This window comes from Lissotriton vulgaris, chromosome 2_1 (genome assembly GCF_964263255.1).
Source record: "Lissotriton vulgaris chromosome 2_1, aLisVul1.2, whole genome shotgun sequence".
In the NCBI taxonomy this organism is placed as follows: domain Eukaryota; kingdom Metazoa; phylum Chordata; class Amphibia; order Caudata; family Salamandridae; genus Lissotriton; species Lissotriton vulgaris.
This window is the reverse complement of record NC_141687.1, coordinates 369,064,051-369,086,694: the sequence shown is the minus strand read 5'-3', so window position 1 is coordinate 369,086,694 and position 22,644 is coordinate 369,064,051. Positions and strand designations below refer to the sequence as shown.

Sequence of the window (22,644 nt, the reverse complement as noted above, 5' to 3'; positions counted from 1 at the left end):
AAGCGAAGGAAGATATAGCATAATCCTCGCCTCCGTGTCCTTAATAGAATTGAAACTTACCGTTACGTAAGCTAGGCAAATTTCGATTCATGGCACATTTGAATATATCCGAGAATTTTCCATTACCAGTGAGTTGGTTTTTAACCATCCCAAAAGGACTCGATAATTAGACTTAGCCTCATCCGGCCTTTAATTGTACCATTCATTAAAAGTAGGATTCATTATATAACTTTTCCCCCTGCAACAATTTCAAGGCGGCCAACATCTGGTACATCTATCAACAACTTCAGACAGACATTATCACAGAGCCATCTTTTGCTCCATGAGTGAATACAGCAATATTTTAGGTCTTTCATGGAAAATCACAATTGAAATCAAATTGTTGTGCAAAGGTTTGCAAAATGCAAATGACAGTCCCTTGTCCAAATCATTCCTGCACGTTCTTCTAAATACAACAAATCTATGTCCTGAGGAAGGAACCTGTATGGCCCTAAAGCTTTGGTAAAAAAAAGGCTTGTCCTTACTGTGTTTTTCCTTCTGTTCTCTTACACTGAGTATTGTACTAGCTTACTTTTACTCTGCTTTTGAAGGAAAAGCACCAATTCTACTCTCTATTTTTTTTCTTTCATCTGTTTTTCTGAGTTTTTTCTTTGTTGTTTGTCAGTATTCAAAGTTATTAAAATCATAGCAAGCATTATACAGACAATAAGAAATTCCCGATCTCACATATGTCCAATCTGCTCCAGCCTAGAGCTTTCCCCTATTTTTCGCTGCCACCAGGCTACGAAATGGCAAACGTATGACAATATCTTGATCTACAATACTGTTTCCTTAAATATATCAAACCATATGAGACTTTGCTATGGATCAGTTGGTGAATGTACAGCCATGCGTCTGCTTATTGTATGTGCGCTGGTCTTCATGTGTCACAGATCTCTTTATCAAAGCACTGGATAACGTAACAAAATATTCAAAAACACTTTTCAACCATAACAAATAAGAGAAATCAAAAAACGGGGAAAATAAAAAGGGGGGTGAGGGTGAATTCCGCAAGCAATAGGGATGTGAGGCTATTACTATCATGATGTCTTGACCATATGCTCGAATCTCCTGTGAGTAGTTGTGTGGCGCCCAGATCCCGCCTTACTGTCCCGCCACATATTTAAGTGCACAGGGGCAGATTTACAAGCCCCTAGCACCACTTTTGCGTCGCTTTTCCCATGTTAAAAGTGATGCAAAAGTGGTGCAAGTGGCTTGTAAATCTGCCTCACAGTTTTTATGTCCAAGTTACCTATAGGCGCCCTTGTTATTATTGTCTATGTACATCTCGTCACATGGTACAGTCGTCCTCTGTGACATCCGGGGTTAGGGCATTCTGAAGCATCACTAGTATTGCGTTCCATTGAGACGAGACTGGATATTTGCGTAATCCTTGGGCGTCTTCCCTATGCAGCGCTGCCTCTCTGCTTTAGTTCAGAAGTAAAAAAAGACCACCACGTTTTACCAAGAAGAAAACAAATAACTGTATCTTCTCAGGAATGGCTTCCAGGATCTGGAATGCCCTGCCACCAGAAACAAGACTGAACCCATCCACTGCGTCCTTCAAAAAAGAAGTGAAATGGATTCTCTTGGCTAAATTCACTTGAACTGTTTCATACATTCCTTTAGAAACCTGCCAATATGTAATAGCTACCACTGATCTATTTACTTAACCTATAGTATTTTTATTTGCTATGCATGTGTATTCTACCTATATCTGACCTGTAAAGCGCACTGTATGTTATCTATATCTGCCCTGTAAAGCGATCCGATACCTGCAAGGGTCTTGTTCGCGCTATACAAAACCTTCAAAATAAAAAAATAAAAAAGAAGTGTCGTACCACCCCTCTCAGTATGTTTGAAGTGCAGGGCTTGCCCATATCATATGTAAAAAGTCAGCATCGACAAACCCACAACGTGAGCAGCATGCATCAAGCCTATGAAAGTATCTGTTGATTTTATCGGGAGACAAATACGCCCTGGGTAATATATAGAACTGGATTAGGCGGAACCTGGCATTGCATGGGACTACAACATGACTCCCCAGGATAATTTCCCATTCTTTTATATTGCATGGGAACTGTAGATCTGTCTCCCATTTTGCTCTCAAGGATCCCAATTCTGTTGTGGAGTGCTGGCGCAGCGCCTCCACAAACCATTTTGTGAGATGGCTCCCCGTGCCCAACAGATGCATGTATTGCAGCAGCAAATATGTCTGTGGCTCAGCTGAGAAATCTCCCCAGTGGTGATGCAACTTGCCTATCCAGGATGCATGACTAAGGAACAGCCCTGATGGCACCCCCTCTTCCCGTACCAGTGCGTCATATGATAGAGGCGCTCCATCACTGTATAAGTCCCCCAGCGTATGTATGCCTGCCGCATGCCATGCCAACATCTCATGCGTCCCAGCCCTGCCGACCCCGCTTGGCATGCCTAGTATAGGAATTGTGGGTGCATATGTTTAGTTTGTCTTGTGATGACCAAGCTTTGACGGAAGCATTTATACGCGACATGTAGGAGCCTTCGCTGCTGGAAACATGGGTAGAAGATGTGGTATAATTCAGCTAGTGCAAATGGAGGCACGCTCCCTGTCGTGTCTGATAAATGCAATTCTAACATCCATCTGGCAACCCATTGCATCTGAGAAGCCAGATAATATTGTTCCATGTTTGGAACAGCTAGGCTCCCTGAGACAAAAGGTAGGTGGAGCTTTGTGTGTGCTACTCTGCATCTCGTGTTATTCAATATCAGGTCATGGAGTGTGCCCTCAAAAGCACGAAAGAAAGGTGGTGATAAATACAATGGCAGGTTGGTGAAATAATATAATAGGCGTGGCAACACAATCATTTTGATAAGAGCTACCCTCCCTGATATGGAAATATACAAGGTTTTCCAGAACAGTATCTGTGACTTTAATGCTGTAACTGCTTTACTGAGAAGTCCTAATCCGAATGATAAATCCAGATCCCCAAATAACAAAACATATGTGGCTGTCTTATCATTGGAGTGTTGGCTAAGATAAGATGAGGATCTACCACATGGGGCTGAAGGGGAATAAACACACCTTTTCCCCAATTGAGTCTCAGACCTGTCAGGGAAGCAAATTGGCTGAGTGTCTCTGATATCAATAGTGGCACAGAGTGAACATCTCTGATATATAATAGAATGTCGTCTGCATATAGTGAAATGATATGTAAGTCTGTGCCCATGTGGATGCCCCAAAATCCCACCAATGCGCATGGCTAGTGCTAACGGTTCTATAGCTAGAGAAAAGATTACCGGAGATAGGGGGTAAACTTCCTATCTTTATTGGCTGCAAAAACAGGGTACCAGTGCGTACCCTTATTGTGGTCGTCCCATAAAGCAATCTATACAGACTCGTGAAGTATAGGCCAATCCCATGTCTAGGAAGTGCGGCAAACAAAAAGGGCCATTCTATGGTGTTGAATGCCTTTTCTAGATCTAAAACAAGGCAACCCGCTGCTGGCCAGTCAGTCGGAGCATATCTCAACACCCTAAAAAACCTGTGCAAATTGAGATATGTATTATGCTCCAGAAAAAACACATTCTGGTCCCCATAAATAAGATGTGGCATAACCAGTGATATCCGGCTCACTAGTATCCCTGCTAATATTTTGCAGTCTACATTGAGTAGTGCTAATGGGCGATATGGGCCCATCAGTGTTGGATCCCTTTCTGGTTTTAGAAGAGTGATCAATTTCGCTTCGGTAAGCGAGGAAGGAAGACTAGCGATCCGCAGCACTTCTGAGCACACCCGAAGCAATTGTGGAGCCAACAGGTCTGCATATGTTTGAAAGAATTCAGGTGGGAATCCATCTGGGACCAGTACTTTACTAGAGGCCAGCGCGCTATTCGTGCCCCTCAAATCCTCTAACATAAAGGGTTCATCTAATTCTTGTTGTTGATTTCACACCAGCTGAGGGATATCCAGGCCATCTAAGAAGGTTTTTATGTCTGTGTCCGCCGCCACCCCTTTAGGTTGGTACAGCATATCAAAATGCATGGTCAGTTCATGATGGATGTTGTGTTGTGTATATTTCATAACACTACAACACCACTAGGGGACTAGAGCACTGTGATATGGTTTCTGGGCTTATCCTGCCTAACCAGCCACGCAAGAGAGTTCCTGATCGGTCTGCCTGCGCATGCACCTTTGCCGAGTGTGCTGTATAATTCAGGCAAGGAAGCCGTTCCATTAACACTGTGTGTTACTTGCATATCTTCCAAAGCTCCTGCGCATGTGTGAAAGATCGAATAGTCTGCGTTTCAAGGTGTGACAAGGTTCTTTCCGTTTCCAATACCTCAGCATTGATTTGTTAACGCAGACCTCCCCCAATCCCAGGTAGTGCCCTTACATTGTGACTTTTAGTGCATCCCACTCAACTAATAGTGATGTAGCTGTGCCCGAGCTTTCCTCAAAATAGTCCCCTACAGCTGCCCAAGGGAATCCCAAAAAACTGCATCCTCCAGCAGTGACAGCTGCAGACGTCATGTGGGAATCAATGACACCACCCCCTCCCAGGAAAGGGTAACATAGTGTGGGTTGTGTTTCAAATGTGTGCATCCACCACAGAAGGGAGTAGTGAGGGAGAGCACAGACCTCTGTCCAACCTAACATGTAGTGTATGTGGTGCTGAGTAAAATGAGTATATGCGTAGAGTAGGGTTATGATGCCTCCACACATCCACCAGGTCCCAACTCTGTACCCATGTTCTCAGGTTAGCAGCAATCGAAGAAGCTGTCGTGTGGTAAGTTCTGTTCAGCCCTACGTCAAGTGGGCTGCTAAAGTCAACTCCTAACATCCATGGAATGCCACTCCATCTAGACAACAGCCATGAGAGTGATTCTAGAAAGGGGATCTGGTCAACGTTCGGGCATAAATACTTCCCAACATAATGTGTTGCCCATCTAACTTGCCCTTAAAGAAAACATACCTGCCCTCCCCTTCCACCACTACCTCCTCGACCTGAAAGGGGGTGTTGGGACATATCCAAATTAATATGCCTCAGGAGTATAAGGAGAAATGTGTGGCACACACCCTACCCCTCCACCTGCGCTGCAACCGAGTGGGCTCAATATTTGTTATGTTTGTCTCCTGAAGAAGCGCAATACGCACATTTTGTTGTTTAAGATAAGAGTATGTCGCGTATCTTCGGGCGGGCGTCTGGAAAACTCTCACATTCCATGTGAGAATCTTCTGGGTCGGCATGTCACTGCAGTAAGAGAACTAGTGTGCATCCCGAAAACTAGGCCAATGTATATGTGGAGATGTAAGATCCGCAGCATATCTGATCTCATGCCCACCCTGTAAACCCCTTCAACTTGGTGCGTAACATATCTAACTTGTAACCTGTGAATACCTAAAGAGTGGTCTTCATGAACAATTGAAGTTGCCCAAACTGTTGAGGCTTGTCCGTGAAAGAAAACTAGTCTCGAAGTGACAAAGAGATTAAGCTAGGGAGGGCTAAGCCTAGAAAGACAGTCTATTGAGGTATCCCCCAGTATTCCCAGAGTGATAAGTGAACGTGTAAACGCAATGAAATTGTTAGCGGCATCTTGTGCTATGTCTGTACATATCTGTGCATCCTAACCTGCTTTGACTAACAGTACTACAGACTGACCAATACAACATTGTGGTGTACCAGACCCGTTCTCCTGAGTGTGGGCCCTCTGCTCACAAAACTGTGCATCATACTATATCGTCAGCAGTCTGTGGTGTGATGTCTGGAATGGACTGGGAAGAGTTGGCAGCTGGAGAAACCACCGATAATTGTTCATCATCAGACGAGGAGGCCTGTACACCATCCAGCTCCGAGGGTTCCAAGGTATTCGCTATGCGTTCCGCTTCATTCACTGCTTCTCTTCTTTCTCTAATAATTTGCACAAGGTTGGGTGCCTCTGTAAAGCCCCACGTGCGTGCCTTATTTTGGTGCCTGCGGGCACCTGGGCCTGCGACATCGTTATTTCGAGACTCTCTTACTTCTGCTGGTCGAGGACACACCGAACATCCTGTTGAATCCAACCAATTCCAAGTGTCCTGTGTCAAGTCAAAGAACCTCGACTTCCCTTCCACTACCCTGAAGAGCCTAGCAGGGTACAGCAATGAGTATTGGAGACTGAGCTGTCACAACTTTTGTTTTACGAGTAGAAAGGAACCTCTCTGTAATGGCACTTTCAATGTGTAATCGGGAAAGAACATCACACGAGTATTTTCTATCTTGATGTCTTGAATCTTCCTTGTTTTGCACAGTATTGCATCTCTGTCCCTGTAGTGTAAGACTTTGAAGATGAATGGATGGGCCCTCATCCCTGGTGCCCTCCTCCTGGAGGGGATACGGTGTCCTGATTCTACTGTGAAGAAGGGTGACAGAGTCCTGTCTGGAAGTAGGTATTTGATCCATTGGTCCACAAACACAGCTGCATCCTGTCCTTCTGTACCTTCCGGCAAACTAATTAGGCAAATGTTATTCTGCCTTGAGCAGCCTTCAGCGTCTTCGATCCTGTCCTCCAAGAACCGGATTCTGGCATCCTGTACAGCCAATTGCTTGGCGGTTGATTCTGTTAGCTATTGAATCTCTGAGAGGGAACATTCCATGACCTTGACCCTATCTGGCAGTTTCTTCTGATCAGAATGCAGGAGCATGAGTTCCACGGCCACATTGTCTATTTTATCTTCCAGTGACACTTGCAACCATTCTATAGCGTCCAGGATGTCATCTAGTCTGTCATTGGAAAGGTCTGTGCCTGGTTGGTTCCCTCCCCTGACATGTCTATGTGTTGTGTGGAGGTTCGGCACCAGCGCCCCTCATCCGGCCCATTCCTCAAGATGTACTTCTCTATGAGTTGTGCTAATGCCTCTTAGGTCCAGCACCCCCTGTCTCCTGCTGACCAGGGGCGGCTGGTGACATTTGAAAGTGGTGGGGTGTAATTACTGCACTGTGGCGAGCGAGTGTTGCAAGCGAGGCCGAACCACCTATGGGGGTTCGGGGGTGACTTGGAGAATACATCTCTGGGAGTAGCCAGACATGTCTCTTTGCACTTGCACAGATACATCTCTCTCCCTGCATTCACATAGGCACAGTCACTCTGCACTCATAGACTCATTACTCACCCTTTGTCATGCCTGCTTACGAGAATCAGCCGATCCGAAGATCCGTGGGCACTCGCTGATCCAGAGTGCTGGGTTGGCGGAGAATGGTTGGCAAAAGACGCTAGACTCCTGGGACGCATGCGCAGAAAGACGCACATGCGCAGAGTGACATACCTGGACATTTAGGTCCGCCTCACGCTCCCGGATACGCTTCGCGTTAAGCTAGCGTTCTGATACTCGTTCCGGGTCACGGTGTGGTGTCGTCCGAGGAGAGAGTGGCGTGTTCGCCGTTTTCATTTTTTTCAGCGTTTGCTTATTGTTTGTGCTGTGAGTCAGAAGCTGTGTGCTTCATTATTGCTTTCTTTTCTTCTTGTGGCTTTTTCTCATGATATTGAGAGAATCATTGTTTGTTTATTCTGAGTTGTCCCCGATAGTAGAAGCAACTCGCTCCTCTCCTTAGTAAAGTTTTCTTGGTGCAGACTTGTGGGTGTTACTGTGTAGTCGTCCTTGTGCTGGTAAACAAGGTCTTAGTACCGTGTAGGTTCTGCTGGCGATTCTATTAGTTCCAGACTACCTACTAGGTTTATTAGGTGAGCTTATATACATGGGTCATTAGTTCAGCCTTATCGATAGCTAATAGGTTTCTTATGGTTTCTTCTTCTTTCATACAGGAACTAAACAAGAAACGCTTTACAGCTCATTTGTACCCACTCTGCATCCAGATATTACAGTCAACTGCTTACACCCTGCAATTTGAAGGGTATACTATTAGGGCATAGATAAAACCTTTGAGGATAGCACAGGGAAGGGATTATAATAACCTTCTGCTTTCTCTTACTATAGTTCTGGACTAGAGAAGTAAAGTCTGAATCTACTCCCCGTGAAGATTGCAGAGTGCTGTTTCTTTCTCTACTACCCTTGTTTTGTTCCCCTGTTTGCCCTCTCATTACCTCTTGGGTGTTAGCGTTATATCCTGACCCCCGGGGGTGATAGGGGTGAAGCAGGGTGTCTAGCATCGAGACTCCACGACACTCCTGAGACAATAAGGTGCGTGCATGACACCCTTCCCTGACACCTCACTAAGCCTACATTCACCCATCCACATCACTCACTCTGGACTTACACAGGCACATCACTCACCCTGGACTCACACAGGCACATCACTCACCCTGCACTCACACAGGCACACTGCTCAACCTGCACTCACAAAGACATCACTCACCCTGCACTCACAAAGACATCACCCACCCTGGACTCACACAGGCATCACTCACCTTGGACTCACACAGGCACACTGCTCAACCTGCACTCACACAGGCATCACTCACCTTGGACTCACACAGGCACACTGCTCACCCTGCACTCACACAGACATCACTCACCCTGGACTCACACAGGCATCACTCACCTTGGACTCACACAGGCACACTGCTCAACCTGCACTCACACAGGCATCACTCACCTTGGACTCACACACGCACACTGCTTAACCTGCACTCACACAGACATCACTCACCCTTCACTGCACTGCACTCAATAGGTTTCCTTTATTACAGTCTGTCTAGGCCTGACATTGCCTGGTGACAGACTACAGTAGATAACACCACGTCTGCTGGGGCCTCTGAGCAGGTGGGGTGATCAGCACAGACCCAAGAATGCAAGCAACCTCCCCACAGACACTGGCGTTATTGTAGGCTGTTCGTCACTGCATGCGAAGACGTTCAGCAATTGCCCCCATCCGAGTGTGTGCCCCGAGGAATGACATCATTCAACCACCATCTGTTAGAGCTAAGAAAACCAAAACAAACATAGACAGAATGACATTTTTTAAATTGAAAAGCGATCAGCTAAAATTAATTTGCTTCAAGAAGATCAATATTCATCGATATAAATTACCCAGGGGAACGCTCAAAACGAAATGCAGTTTAAAAGACATGTTTCTAAAAACAGTGCATATCACACCCCTTACAACAATCTAAACCCATCGGCGTATTCCTTAATATTTAAAAATGATAACCTACGTTGTAGTTGCGAACGATTAATATTTGTTCCCTAATGCTCCCAGTTTCTCTCGGAGTTTATATTCAATTCTGATTAGCTTTCAGGGCTCACTGTCTTTTGTGCCCCTCGACACCAATGATTATTATACATGCACTGCAATCTCGTTAAACCAATCAACAACGCGCAATTATAACAGATTGATGCCCTCTATACTTCTGTGCCACTGCTTGCACACAGCTCTTGTTGCATGCAACATGCTGCTCGCCTAATGTTGTGCAGCGGTTTAAATGCCTCCTGACTGGCACGCAGACAGCAGCAGGCACGTCAAAAGCGCTTGAGTCTGACAGGTAGTGCCTGGAGGTGCTAAAGCTTTGTTATTGTTATTCAATAGGAAATGCATAAGCAACTCAACTTTCACTCATTGGGCGAAAGTTTAGCAGTACGAAGCTCGCTTTTCTCCTTCGAACACATGAAGTCATCAGACATTGCACAGACCCACAACCGCACCAACAAGTCCTGGCTCACAGGGGGAATACACTAAAAATTCAATCAACAGAAATGCGCGCCAAATGGTGGCAGAATGAATGAGCGAATTTGTAAAACTGCGCTCTTGCCAAGGAAAGTGTGTTTTGATACAGCAGTCAGAATAGAACCGTGGGTCAATGCGCCTGTTGCAGCGTGTAGCATTTTTGGCTGTCGAATGGGGGGTATCGAATTACATCTAACTACGGTATAGGGATTAGGGAAACAATACAGGTGAACGTGTTGTGACAGGAGACAAGCTGCCACATGGACATCATATGTAACTCTGCCACTGGATTATTTAAAGCAGCGTTTCCAAATGCAGTGTGCACCCGTGACGTACCAATACCATTTGTGCCCACAATAAACTCCACTTCTTTCAATATCTCGCGTCCATCTTTTAACATCCTTCTCACCCCCTAGTCCTCTCATTTCTGGTTATGCTGTCACCCCATGTTTTCCCTCATCTTTCTTCACTGTACTCACCGAATGGTGACAACGTCTGCCCTCCTGCTACCTACAGTCCCAACTGAACTAAAGTCAGCATCCAGGCAATGCAATATAGTAAATATGCAGTGCTGCACTGCACTGCGCACTTGAGCCTGTTTGGCGCAGCTATTAGTCACTCAGTTAGTAGTAGTAGCCCAATTTAGCCGCCTGCTAACTTCCTTTCCAGTGAGGGGGCATCCTGTCACGTCACGAGGAGCACATGCAAATGCAAAGCAGTTCCCGTCAATGGCAGGGACTATGTAAATCTGTTCTTTCAGCCATTGTTTTGCTTTTAGATTAATGCGGCCAAGCAGAAAGGTTATACACCACACACAAACACTTGCTTTTAGATTGCTTTTAGATTAATGCGGCCAAGCAGAAAGGTTATACACCACACACAAACACTTATGCTGCACTTGCATATACAAAGGACTCAGTGAATAAAATAAGTTCCGAAAAAATTATTTTAAAGTAGCTATACATCAAAGATGAACTATGCATTAGCTTGAGAACATCGGTTAAAATTACACTCATAATACGGTTGGTGTCTTTGAATACCTATGGTGCGTTGCTGTACACGGATATGCACATATAGGAACAGTGGTAGAACAAGTCACAAGATAAACACACAGCACCAGTCGCGGCTCGCGAGGGTTCGGGAATTAAATATAATTATAAACTGAAAACTTATCTCAGTCAGAGCCGGTCCGCGCGCCACCTCTGCTTCTCCCTTTGGCACTCTCACCAACGGCACTGGAGTGGAGTGGCAGCCTCTCCCAGCCAATCCTATGGCATGGCTAATCTTTGCCCGCAGCAGGCCCATTAGGAGGCCGAGGTGCTCCTAATGGGCATGCGCAAACAAAGGAAAAAAACACAAGTGCGCATGAGTGGGCACGGTGCGAAAATTCGCCCTCCGTCCCTACTCACGCGCACTTGTGTTGTGCTGCAGCCTGCCCCTGCTGACGGTCTGACAATCATGTCAGTCAACATGACGCCAGACCGCCCACCCCTTCAGTCTCTGAAGGGGGTGGGCGGTCCGACGTCATGGTGACTGACAAGATTGTCAGTTCTCCCTCGTAAACTGATTCAGTTTAGAAACACCGAGGGAGCCGTGGGCGTGGGGGCGTGGGCGGGGAGGCTACGCTCTTACGCCCTAATGGACGCACCGCACAGGTGCCTCCTGTGCGCTGGGCCCACCCACTCTCTGCAGCTTCCTCAGCGCTTCCCCCTCGCAGTAGCTGTACGAGAGCTGCTGCCGCCGAGGGCCGGGTGTCTTCCGGAGCTGCTGAGCCTGAGATGCCCCTGTAGCTGGGCACGTGGTGCTCAACCCCCTCGTGTCGGCTTACAAACTCTGCAGGTATATCACGATGTCGGAAGAGGACCAGCAGACAGTGCCATGGTACATGGCCCACATGTGCTGGTGGCAGGGGCCTGGCTCGGGCACGCTAGGCCCAGACGTGTCCACTGGTCCCAACCCTGATGTCCAGGTGGCCTTGAACCGCATCCTGCCCGAGCTGCACATGGTTATCTCCAAGCTGAAGCAGGCCAAGGACTCCCAGAATATCCGCAAGGGAATCTCGGAGATCTTCCAGCTGGTGGAAGAGGCCTGGGCCATGCCGCGGCTGGGCAGGGAGGTGGCACAGGAGCTCTGCGATACCATCCGCCTAGAGGGGGCCTTGGACCTGCTCTTGAAGTTGCTTCAGTCGGGCGAGGTGGAGATCAAGTACAAGGCATCCCAACTCGTGGAGTATATTCTGGTGGCAGAAAACAGGTGAGGCGGGCCAGCGCTGCTCCGAGAGCATGTGTGTTCTGCGCACTAGCGCCTGCAGGCTCACAGGAAGTGCTGACTATCACAGTGCGCGTGTTTAAATAGCACAAAAGGGTTGTGGTCAAAGCAGACAAGACAGGGTTCCTTTTGCCATCAGCAAACAGTCTTTGAGTTGTGACTTGTCGGGGACTGACTGCTTCTTTAGGAGCATGTACTTTGTTCTCGGCTTCGAGCAATGCTTCCTATCTTTTCTGTAGACTTGACAGTGGACTTTGGCTGTTCTCTTGTCACACAGAACGGGCCCGCCTCTTCACCCTGGAACTGATAGCTACCTTTGACTCTTTGCTCTGGTTCTAGATAGGGGCCCTTGTTCCTTGCCCTGGGGTTGATGTGTCTGTGCTTTGAAAACTCAAAACCAGAACAACTCAACTGTCTGTGCTTTTGGTTCAATGTTCTGTGATGAGAGCCCCGCTCTTTGTTCTGGGGTTGATGCATCCAGTTTTTGACTCATTGTTCTGGAGTTGGGTTAGGGCTTTTTGCTTCTGATTCCTTGCCGTGGGGTTACTGTGTCAGTGCTTTGTTGATGATTACAAAGCCTGGTGGCGCAAGAGTGTCCATGATTGGTTTTTGACCATTTGTTTAGTCACGTCTCGGTGATGAAGGTTATGTCTGTCATGGGTGAGGATGGATTCTGCTAGCTCTGTTGCATGTTTAGTGGCTGATCTGCAGTTTATGAGCATGCAGTTGGTGGTGTGTGCCTCTTTATTGAGGTTCTTCCTAAGGGGGTCACGAGGATTTTGGTAAGGGATGCTGGGGGTCTAGGGTGTTTAGGAGGGGAGTGGTCCCTTCTGAATCCGGTGATCACGTGGATTTTGGATAGAGAGGTGGTGGTAGATTGGGTCTCGTATGAGGAGTCAAGATCTGCTGCTTCACTCAGAGACAGCTATTCTAGTTCTGCTGGTACGGTCTAGGTCCCGATTTTGATTTTATGGGGGGGGGGGGGGGGGTTGGGATCTCCCTGCGACAGGGAGTCATGGGGAGCCATTGGTGAGTGGGGTTGTTGACCGTGGGGGTGTTGTGGCGATTTTTGTGTGGGTTACAGAGCAGGGCAAGTTTGGTTAGGATTTCGTTGCAGCCCTGGATTACAATAGTTAGCTGGCCTTCAAGCAGGGTGAGACGCTGACCCGTCTCTTCAGGGGTTGGGGTAGAGTGGTTCTGAACGGGGTCCTCCCGAGAAGGGGTTGTCCTGACGCTGCTGTCTTGATGCCTAGTTGATAGTGCGTTGTCCGTGTGGGCATTGAGCGGGGCCGAGGGCACAGCATGTGGAGGATAATGTTGTGGCTGCCGTGCTGGGTATAGGGAAGTAGATGGGAGTCATGGACTGAGTGTTGCGGAACATCGTAGTAGTTTGATGGGGGAGTAGGCAGGGGAGGGGGAGCCGTGTTCTTGGTGGCAGATGTGAGGGTGGTGTCACGTGCCGGAAGGCTAGTGATGTTAATGGGTGCGCGCGAATGGTTGGGGTGCTCTGCTGGGGGTTGGACTGTCTGGGGAGAGGGGGTGGGTAAGGGGGGAAGGAGCGCATGATCAGAGGTAGACCGAAGTGAGGGCAGAGTGCGTCAAAAGCCTCTAGGTTGTCGTTGTTAGCTTGGATTAAGACTGTGCTGTTGGGGTAGATGGTCACATAAGCATTCCCCTCCACCTCGAGTGGTTGGGGTAGAGATCGTTCGTTTGCAGCTAAAAGTTGTATTTGTCATTTTGGAAATGTGTAGTTGTGATCTGATGATGGAATTCCACTCTTCGGGTCTTTCAGTGTGAAAAATTAGATCCATTTGAATATGGCATTTGGAGGAGGAGTGATATATCAGCGGATAGTGATTCTGGGTGCTGTCTAATTAGTTTGTGTCTGATTTTCTTTGCGCTTTGGGTGAGAGGTTGGGGGGAAGCTGATCGAGTAGCAGTTCGGGCCATGCGGTTTTAGGTAGTTTAAAGTGGTCAGGGTGTGGTATTTTGGCGTCACAAGGCATATTGTCTATTTTAGACAGTGGGCTGGTTCCCAATTAGTGAGCGGCGGGTGCCTGTGTTGTTGTTAGGATTGATTTTGTGCAGGAAGGTGCCCCTTCCTGCACAAAAACAATCCTAAGAGGCGTTTTCCTCTCTCTATATGTGCCACAGAATGCAACACACAAAGAAAGCGGAAAAAGTGAGGAGAAATAAAAATATTTCTCCTAGTTAACACCTCACCTCCAGAGGTATAAGGATTTGGCACTTCCTCAGGTTTACATGATCTTGTAAATCTAGGGCGGAGTCAAAATCCAGGGGTGGTGGGGGGGAAAACGCCCTGCAACGCCAATGGAATGCCTCAAGAGCACAGAGTAAGGCAACATAGTGATTTGCGCTGCCTTGCTTTACTTCATATCTATGAGGCCATCCAAAGCCACGCATAGCGGCTTTGCGTGATCTCATAGATATGATTTGAAAATCTGCGGTGCTGGATTGTCACAAAAAGGGATGCTACGGCAGCGCATGGGACTCGTAAATAAGCCTGTGTGTCTACATCTAGATTTTACTTCACCTCGCTGTTAAATCTCATCTAAACTAGCATTTACCAAAGATTGCACGGGCAGTCTTGCAACAAAAAATAATTTAGCTCAATGCATCTGGGGCCTTACAATGGAAAGGAAATTGCGACTATCTTTTGTGCCATGTAACATAATAACTCCAATTTTAACTATATCAGAGGTAAACAAAGGTATTGATACGGGGTGTTACGTTACTCTGCTATAGCATATGCGTGTTCCCTGAGCTACCACTTTTAGGTTGCTTCTTGATGTGCTTTTAGTGTCCTTAAAGTTCCTAATGAGCCCTGAGAAACACATGCCCTTTCTCCTTTCATTGTTGTCTTTCAATTGTGCATTTGTGCTTCCATGCTGGCCTTATTTGCTTTTATCGTGAGTATGGTTCTAACGTTCACACTTTCATCGTTCGCGTTTGTAGTGGCTGTGGGAGACCAGACTTTAAAATTAAATTTAGATTTTGTTATTTTTATGCGGGTTGGAGAAATATTTATCAATGTTACTTAGAATATTTGGTATGGTTCCACTTCTGTTTTTTCTTCGGTTCCTGTTGCTCTCTCACTGTTGTATGATCTTGTGCTCATCACCATCTACCTTTCGCTTTTTTTTTTTTTTTTTTTTTTAAGACGTAAGACTTTTATTAACAACTGCTCATTATACACAGCATTTTGCCTACAACCCTGGGGCCGGCTGCCACTCATTTCGATAATTCGTCAAATTAATTACACAGCTATTCAGCCGACAACCTTCAGTCCGGCAGCAATTTAGTACCATTACAGCAGAAAACGTAACATTGATTCTTGAAAAAAATCAGAGTTCGTCTCACTTTTATGTTTTATAACCATAACCAAACATGTGACTCAATAGGTTCAGTAAGCAATATACACGTTAGCGGTCATGCTGCTAGTCTCCCTAATCAGCAAGTCATCCTAAGCGCTCATCTTATCTCCCTCAACCCCGGATTCCCATATTAGAACTGGCCGGTCCTCCTTTCGATTCCCTGCCACACCACAGTTTCATTCCGGGTAGCCATCCACTGAGCCATTTATTCCACGTCTTCCTCCTCCTCTGAGCTATCAATGTCTTCCTCCGGCAAAGGTTCACACAGGTCTCCCCGGTAGCTATTCCAGGGCATTCAAATCTTATTCCACTTACGGGGATTGGCTCTCATTTTACACACTGCTCGCTCAATCATCAACAGCATATCTATATTTCTGCACCACTGCGCCAAGGTTGGTGGCTCTGCCGCCCCCCATTTCTGCGCTATATCTCGCTTGGCGACCATAATACCCACAACGGCCCATTGCTGTCCCTGGCGCGTCAAGTCATTCTGTCCCCATACATTCAACAGGCACGTGCGTGGATCAGGTGTAAGGGATACCTCTAGGGTTTGGGAAACCGTACATAGTACCTGTCGCCAATAATCAGCAATAGTCGGACATTCCCAAAGTGTATGTATTAATGTACCTTCCCCCCCCACAGCCCCTGAGACAATATGGGTGGTCAGCCCTCTGCATTTTGTGTAATGTAGTCCTCGTGAAGTAAATCCGGTGCAGTATCTTAAACTGCACCAGCCTGAATCGGGCCGAGATGCCCGATTCCTTTGGGGATGCCATTGCAGCGTTCCAGTCCGTCTCATCCATGTCGCCAAGTTCATCTACCTTTCGCTTTTCACTGTGTGCCGCTGTTCTCCCACTCATCCTCAATATCATTGTTTGATCTTGTGCACATCACTATTTCACCCTACCGCTTCTCTTTATACCTTTTGTTTCCCAATGTGCTAAGGTTGTGAGGGGCAGATCTACAAGGAAGTGCCGCAGCGTGGCACTGCAAGCGTTGACTGCGCCACGCTGCGGCACTTCCGAAGCACAGGAATGCGCCATATTTACAAGAATATGTTGCATCTCTGTGCTTCACCGGACACTGGCGCACAAACTGCAGCTATGCGCTGGCGCTGGCACCCTTGAACCATGGTGCAAGGTTGCCTACGTCGTGGGGAATTTGTTTTTGTGCAGGAAGAGACACCTTCCTGCACAAAAACAATCACTACACGCATTTTCCTCTTTTAATGCGTGCTGTAGAATGCAGCACGCACTGAAAGAGGAAACATCGAGGAGAAATGAAAACATTTCTCCTCGTTGCGCCTCGTACGCAATCTCTAGGGTGGCTTAGCATTCAGACGCATCTCCAGATTTCCGATTTCTCGTAAATCTGGAGATGTCTTGTTCCATGGGTGTTGTGTGGGAACACCCACAGCAACACCCATGGAACGCCCCTTCAATGCAAAGTACTGCGTGTGAAGGGGCCATATCTACAAGGAGAGGAAAAGTCATGCAGGGTGGCTTTTCCTCTCCTTGTTAAATAAAGGGTCCCCCTGCGCCACCAGTACGCCACGAAAAGTGATGTACTGGTGGCGCAGGGGGCTTGCAAATCTTCCCCTTAGTGCCTAGAAGAGGGTCCTCAGTATTACACTATCTCAGTGGAATGTATTTTAAACAAGCAATAATGTCATCACAACATCATAGTGCTGCAGATGACATCCAGGCAGGTTACCCCCAGCAGCTGAAACTCGGAGTTTCATTAACTTATATTGAACAACTGCTCACCGAAACTAAATCTTACAACAACAAAAACTATTATCGATCACATTGGTGAAACCTATTGCATTTACCAATGCTTCTTTAATGCTATGCTTCTTTGGCTGGCTACTGGATATTTCAATTTCTTGCCGTCAAAGATGTCCACTATCTCTACTCTGGGACGTCTTAGTTTCACTACAGTGTGCCCTATAAAATAACAAAATAAATAAAATGAATACACTCTTTACCTGGTTATTTCCCTCATCTTGTTTAGTACTTAGCAGAGGAGAGATGTCTTTTAGGTTTAAAGTATTTTATTGAAGGAGTACACAGATAGAAAAAACATTCAAGCAATGACATCAGTGCTGTAACCCCGGGAGCCCCTCTTAAAGTAGTGTCAGACACCCCGCAACTGTAGTAGGGGCTTTGTGAGCTCCGCACCCATGTGCATAACATTAAACAACACCCTGAGGTAGAAAAAGGCTCTCTGTACCCTCCCCATTTTCTAGAAACTGTCACCCCCCCCACCCTGTCCCTCCCTCCCTCCCTTGCCACCCCCGTCCAGTGCCCGGCTCAGGTAAATGTATTTGATTCCTCCCGCAACCCTCCCCTCTCACGCCCCCAGGTTTAATGGCTGTTAAGCAGTGTAGTCGATCGGTGGTGTGAGTCTCAATAATCTCCGGTGTCTTGGACAGGTTAGTTCCTTGAACTCGGTGGCTAGTAGTGCATGGAAGGGCTGCCATAGTTCCTCAAATTGTTCCACCTCCCCAGCCATCATAAGTGACAGTTTCTCCATGCCCAGGACATGCCACAATTTGTGCAGCCAACCTGTAATGGACAGGACAGTGGTAGTGCGCCAGTGTATTAGGATGTTTTGAATCGCCGAGCCTAGTGCTATGGCAATTTGTCTGCCCCTGCGTGATTTCAGTAGATACATCAACCCATTAGGTAAGCCCAAGAGGACGTATGCTGGGAAGCGGGGCAACTCTCTCTCAAAATGGGCATCGATCTCATCAAGCACCTCCTTCCAGTAAGGAAGCAATAGCGGGCAGTCCCACAGAACATGTGTCAGTGTGCCAGGGTGCCCACACTCCCGCCAACAGGTTTTATCAATATGCCTATTCATCTCGTGTAACCGTTCGGGGGTATAGTACCAATATGTAGATACCTTGGTGAATGTTTCAGTCAGTCCAACATGATAAGCGGAGTGTCGTGCACGATACGAGACCTGGTCCCACTCCTTATGGCTCAATGTTCTACCCAGCTCCCTGTTCCAGCGTTCCCTACCAGGATTATGAAAGTGGGTGGGGGGGGGGGGTTGCAACATCTTATAAAGATCTGTAATTAGTTTTGCATCCGAGGTGCGCGTCGCCAACCATTTCTCGTACGGCAGTAGCTTCCTGTCAGCCGAGTCTCGTACCTGTGGCTGTAAAGCCCAGTGTCGCACCTGCCAGTAGCGCATCCTTTCCGTCTCTGATAACCGATATTCCTCTTTGAGACTCTGAAAAGGGAGGACCCCTTCCGACCCGTACAGATGGAAAAGAGCCCTGCATCCGGCTACACGCCAGTGCGTAAAGGCATCCGGGGCAGTCTCCGGCGCGAAGTCAGGGTTGTCTGCAATAGGTGTAAACGGAGAGGGAAACGTGGTGAGCTCGTGTGTCTGGTAACATCCCACACTCTCAGTGGGACCCGCGTAACAAAAGATGCATAGAGGTTCGGAGGGCGATGCGTTCTGCGCAGAAAGGGCACTTCCTGCAAGGGACGGCCCGCCACCGCCTGGTCCTGGAAGAGCCAGTGCTTGTCTGACTCCCACCGGCTCCATTCCACCAGGTATCTCAGCTGCGCCGCCTGAAAGTATTTGCGCAAGTCTGGGACACCCAGTCCCCCCGACTCCGGCGCCAACGTGGAGAGAGCCCTCTTCATCCGAGGTCTGCGGCCCTGCCAAACGAAGCGGGATAAGGCCGTCTGCGTCTGCTGAATCCAACCTTTAGGTGGTTGCAGCGGCAGCGCCCGGAACAGATATAAGATCTGGGGGAGGACCGCCATTTTAACCGCCGACACTCTCCCAAGCCAGGATATCAAGCCTTTACTCCATCTCCCCAGTTCCTCTTTAATCTTTCTACCTAGAGTTGCATAATTAGCTGTCACCGTTGCCTGCAGCGTGGGCGCTAGCAGAACACCCAAGTACTGGACCTGACGGGCCGACCACTGCATGGGGAAGAGGTCTTGTAATTCCCGTCGTGTTGCAGGCGTAAAAGAGATATCTAGGGCCGCCGATTTCCCCATGTTCATCTTGAACCCCGCCACCCGGGAGAAGGCCTCCAGTTTGTCAACGCACGCGGGCAAATCACGCCTCGGCTCCTCTAAGGTCAATATCACATTGTCTGCGTAGAGGCTATATATCCTCCCATTTTCACGCCGATCGCGTCCGGGTTCTGCCGTACTCTCTGGGCAAATGGCTCCATATACAGAGCGAAGAGGAGTGGGGATAATGGGCACCTCTGTCTGGTGCCTCGCTCAATACTAAACCTCTGAGAACTACAGCCATTCACCCGCACCACCGCCGACGGGAACCGGTAGCAATTAAACACCCAGGAGTGAAATTTCCCGCCGATGCCCATCTTCGCCAGTACCCGATCTAAATAAGGCCAGTGCACCCGGTCGTACGCCTTTTCAGCGTCAACCGACAATAGCATTCTTTCCCCGGGAACCCGGGATGCCTTCTCTAAGATATGTACCACTCTCTTGGTGTTATCCACCGTCTGCCTCCCGGGCACAAAGCCGGCCTGATCCGATTCCACCAGACCCGGCAGATGGAGCGCTAGGTGTGCTGCCAAAATTCCCGTGTACAGTTTGAGGTCAACGTTTAAAAGGGAGATTGGTCGGTACGAGCTGCACTGGGCCCTGTCCTTCCAGGGTTTGGGTATGACCGACACCGTGGCTTGCAAAAGATCTGGTGGGATCGCCCCCGGTTCGGAGAAGGAATTAAATAGTTTCATCAGTATAGGCGCCAGTGTGGCACTAAACGTTCTGTAGAAGAGCGCCGTATAGCCATCTGGGCCAGGGGCCTTACCGTGTTTAAGCTTAGAGATGGGAGCAATAACCTCCTCCGTCCGGATCTCCCTCTCCAGATATTCCGTCTGGGACGGTGCTAGGGACAGGAGGGTGACCAAGTCTAGGTAGTCCTCCGTCTCCTGCGCCATCAGGCCCTCACCTGTATACAAGTCGGCATAAAAACGGCAGAAGGCCTCGGCTATCTGTGCATCCTCTGAGACCATCCCGCCATTCCCCACCGCGATCTCCTTCACCCGGTGGCGTTCGTGGGCCACCCTGAGTTTGCTCGCCAGGAGGCGGCCACACCTATCTCCCCCCGTATATTAAGCATGTTTCACCCGCAGCGCCGAATATTCCGCCCTATCCATATCTAAAGAGGACAGGAGTTTCCTCGCTGCCTTCAGCTGCTTCCAAATCCTGGGGGGCCCTGTGCGACGATGCTCCTCCTCAAGTTCCCTGACTTTTTGTGTGAGCTCGTCCCGTTTCTGTCTCTGATCCCTATTCTCTGCCGAGGAGACCGCAATGAATTCCCCTCTGACTACCGCCTTAAGTGCGGCCCACTGAGTTGCCACTGAGGTGTCCGTGTTGTCATTGTGTGTTTGGAAGTCCCCGATTGCCTCCGTAACGCGCTGCACAACTGTTTTCCTATGTAAGAGAGTGTCTCTAAGGCACCAGACCCTGCGAGGAGCCCGATCAGCCGGCAAAGAAAAATTCCCCGAGACCGGCGCGTGATCCGATAGGGAAATGACCCCCATCTCCGATGTCGTGGCCAAAGCACGGACTGGGCCAGTAACTATAAGGTGGTCCAACCTAGCGTATGTCTTATGTGCGTGAGAGTAGAAAGAGTAGTCCCGGTCTGCAGGGTGCAAGTAGCGCCAAAGGTCATGAAGATCCAGGTCTATCAATTGGGACTTTGTCTGCTGTGATAGTTCCCCCGCCTGTGGGGACCGCTGGGCTGACCTGTCTGTAGCTGAGTCAAACACCATATTCAGATCACCACCCAAAATAATGTGTCTGTCCGGAGATGCTGTTATGTCTACTAGCGCTGAGCGCAGGAAGCTATCCTGTTGTTCATTCGGACAGTATATCGTCCCGATGGTAAATGTCAGGGCCCCTAGTTTGAACCTGTGCGCTAAGAGTCTCCCCTTCTGCTCTGCGAATTTGTGCAGTACCTCACCCCTAAAGGAAGTAGACACTAAGATCGCTACCCCAGCTGTTTTGGTGGTGTTCGATGAGAAGAACTGCGTGGGGAATTTGCGGGATCGTAATCTATGGCAATCACGTGTGAGCAAGTGAGTCTCCTGGAGGAGACAAATGTCAGCCTAAGTATTGTCCAGCAAGGATAGGACTGCCCTTCTCTTAACTGGGTTGTTAAGCCCTTTGACATTGAAGGTCACAACCTTAAGGGACGCCATGATGAGTTAGAACAAAGTGATATACGCATCGATTTCACATAGGGCGGGGCGGTGTGTGAACCTTCGCAGCGACACGACCCTCACCGGGTCTTCGCGGAAGCAACAAGAGCACTGAACGTACTGTACCCACCCCACCCCTCACCCAACACCCAACCCCCCTGACCCCCAACTCTCCCACTCTCCCTCCTCCCGCACCCCTCCCGTTCCCCCAACCCCCTCCCCCTCCAGGTCCCCCAACACCTTCTGAAGAATTGTCCCAGCCATGTCCATCCGGACAAGTCCGTGGTAAAGTATCGAGGTGGATGTCAAGCCATACCCTTCCACCCTCCGCTCCCTCCCCACCCTCCATGACCCCAAGCCTGCGATAACGGCAATGCTATGTCGTTCTCCCCCCGGAGCAATCTCACGCTGTTAGCGCGACACCATCACTCATCGCAGTGTCTCCCGCAGCCGCTTGGATGGCGCTCGCCATTTCGGCCCTGATGGTGGGAGAGCTTGGACGCGGAGGTGCCGCCAATGTTCTACGTCTCGAGACCCTGCGCCATCCGTCTTCCGTGGTGCGTCTCCTGCGCGGCGTGGCGGAGTCCTCCTCCGCGGTGATCCCTAATACCGCGCATGTGTCCTGCAGGGACCTCAGCTGATGTACCTCACCGTTCCACTTAAAAATAAGGCGGAAAGGATGACCCCATGAATAAGGCGTTTCATGTTGCTTTAGGAAGTCTGTTGCGATTTTAAACGCTTTACGCTTTTGTAGGGTGATCGTGGACAAGTCCTGGTACAAGGCCACAGGGTGCCCTCGGAAGGCCAGTGAGGGTGTTTTCTGGGCCTCCGTCATGATTCGTTCCTTCAGTGGGAAATCGGGAAGAAAGGCCAAAATATCCGGAGGTGGGGCATTAGCACGTCTCCGGGGTCCCACTCTGTGAGCCCTATCAATCCTTATCGGGAAATCCGCCGCTTCGCCCAATATGTCTCTGAAGAGTTCCCGCAGGTATCCCTCTTCCGCTGATGGAATTCCCCGGACCCTTATGTTATTCCGCCGGGAGCGGTTTTCCAAATCCTCATTATGTGCCTGGAGGTCCATCTGTTGGTCCCT

At 48.6% G+C, this 22,644-nt stretch overlaps 1 protein-coding gene across 1 annotated transcript in view; it reads left to right on the top strand.

Moving 5' to 3' along the window:
* The first annotated feature begins 11,206 nt into the window (after nucleotides 1–11,206).
* The window catches only part of SARM1 (sterile alpha and TIR motif containing 1), a 339,339-nt gene continuing 327,901 nt past the window's right edge, over nucleotides 11,207–22,644 (top strand). Inside the window, exons 1-2 of the mRNA XM_086954061.1 lie at nucleotides 11,207–11,228; nucleotides 11,471–11,933. Of these exons, the coding sequence (XP_086810187.1) occupies nucleotides 11,207–11,228; nucleotides 11,471–11,933 (485 nt within the window). The remainder of the gene's footprint in view (nucleotides 11,229–11,470; nucleotides 11,934–22,644) is intronic.